At 29.5% G+C, this 1,136-nt stretch overlaps 1 protein-coding gene across 1 annotated transcript; it reads left to right on the top strand.

Moving 5' to 3' along the window:
• Positions 1 to 594: 594 nt before the first annotated feature.
• On the top strand, positions 595 to 1,069 carry LOC111617527 (WD repeat-containing protein 60-like; the record flags this gene model as incomplete). Its single annotated transcript, XM_023358807.1, has 4 exons — positions 595 to 686; positions 759 to 825; positions 892 to 950; positions 1,024 to 1,069. Coding segments are annotated over exons 1-4 (250 nt in total), but the record flags the coding sequence as incomplete, so codon positions are not given.
• Positions 1,070 to 1,136: the final 67 nt, after the last annotated feature.

The raw sequence follows: 1,136 nt of genomic DNA, 5'->3' as shown, positions 1-1,136 counted from the left end.
GGCTTTCGTCGCCAAACACAATACTCCTGTGGTTCGTCATGCTCCGTACTCTCCCCACATGGCTCCGTGGGACCTTTGGCTATTTCCCAAGCTGAAAATGCCGCTAAAAGAAACCCGAATTTAGTCGAGAGAAGACATCGTGCAGAATGCGACAGACCGGCTGATGGCCATTCCAAAAGATGCGTTCCAGCAGTGTTTCCAGCAATGGCAGGAACGCTGGGAGAAGTGTATACACTACCAAGGAGACTACTTTGAAGGGGATTAGGGTTTTGTACCTCAAAATCAATAAATTTATTTTTGCCGACCAAAGGTCCGATACTTTTTGAACAGACCTTGTATTTCCATATTTTTATATCATTGAATCTAACTTATCAGATTCCTTTTTGACATAATTATATCATAATTACTGAACTACCTAATAGCTTTTTTATTTAAAAGTTTCTTTTCATTTTTATAAAAAATATTTTGAATGATTATCTGTTAAAATAAGAATTATTAATATAATTGAATTTAGTTCATTATCTAAAAAAGTCAGTTTAAAAGCATAATCATCACAAAGTATATTCATTTAATCACATTTTTATGTTCATTTTTTCAGAGGTGATGTAATGAAGTTTGGTTTTAGAAGTTTTGATTTTCAAATTGTACCATCAAATTCCAGTCATATGCTTATTACTACAGATACAGTGAGTGAATAGACAATTCAATTTTTACTTTTTACTGTTTATTGTATTTAAAACATTTTAAAATTTTGCTAGGGTGCTGTTATTCATTGCACTAGATTTAACAGTAAAATAATTCCAAGGTTATATATATCAAATTCAGGTAAGAAATAATTTACTATCATTTTAAAGCAAGAATTTGAATTTATATACAGTATAAATATTTCAGAATTGCTTATAGAAGCCAGATGTATTGACATTTCTCCTCATGATTTACCATTGTTTATGGTATGATTTTTAATAAATAATAATTTAATAATACAAATTACATTAATATAATTTTAAATAAATGACATTTCAGGTTGGGTGTAATGATGGAAGCATTCGACTACATGATATTAAATTAGGTAAATAAATGTTAATTTTATCATTTCTTTTATTTTAAGATGACAGAACTAAACATTTTCTCTAAGA

The sequence above is a fragment of the Centruroides sculpturatus genome, unplaced genomic scaffold, assembly GCF_000671375.1.
Source record: "Centruroides sculpturatus isolate CEXI.00-Female unplaced genomic scaffold, Cexi_2.0 scaffold5641, whole genome shotgun sequence".
NCBI lineage: Eukaryota > Metazoa > Arthropoda > Arachnida > Scorpiones > Buthidae > Centruroides > Centruroides sculpturatus.
The sequence above is the reverse complement of the archived record's forward strand: the minus strand, read 5'-3'. Positions and strand labels throughout refer to the sequence as shown.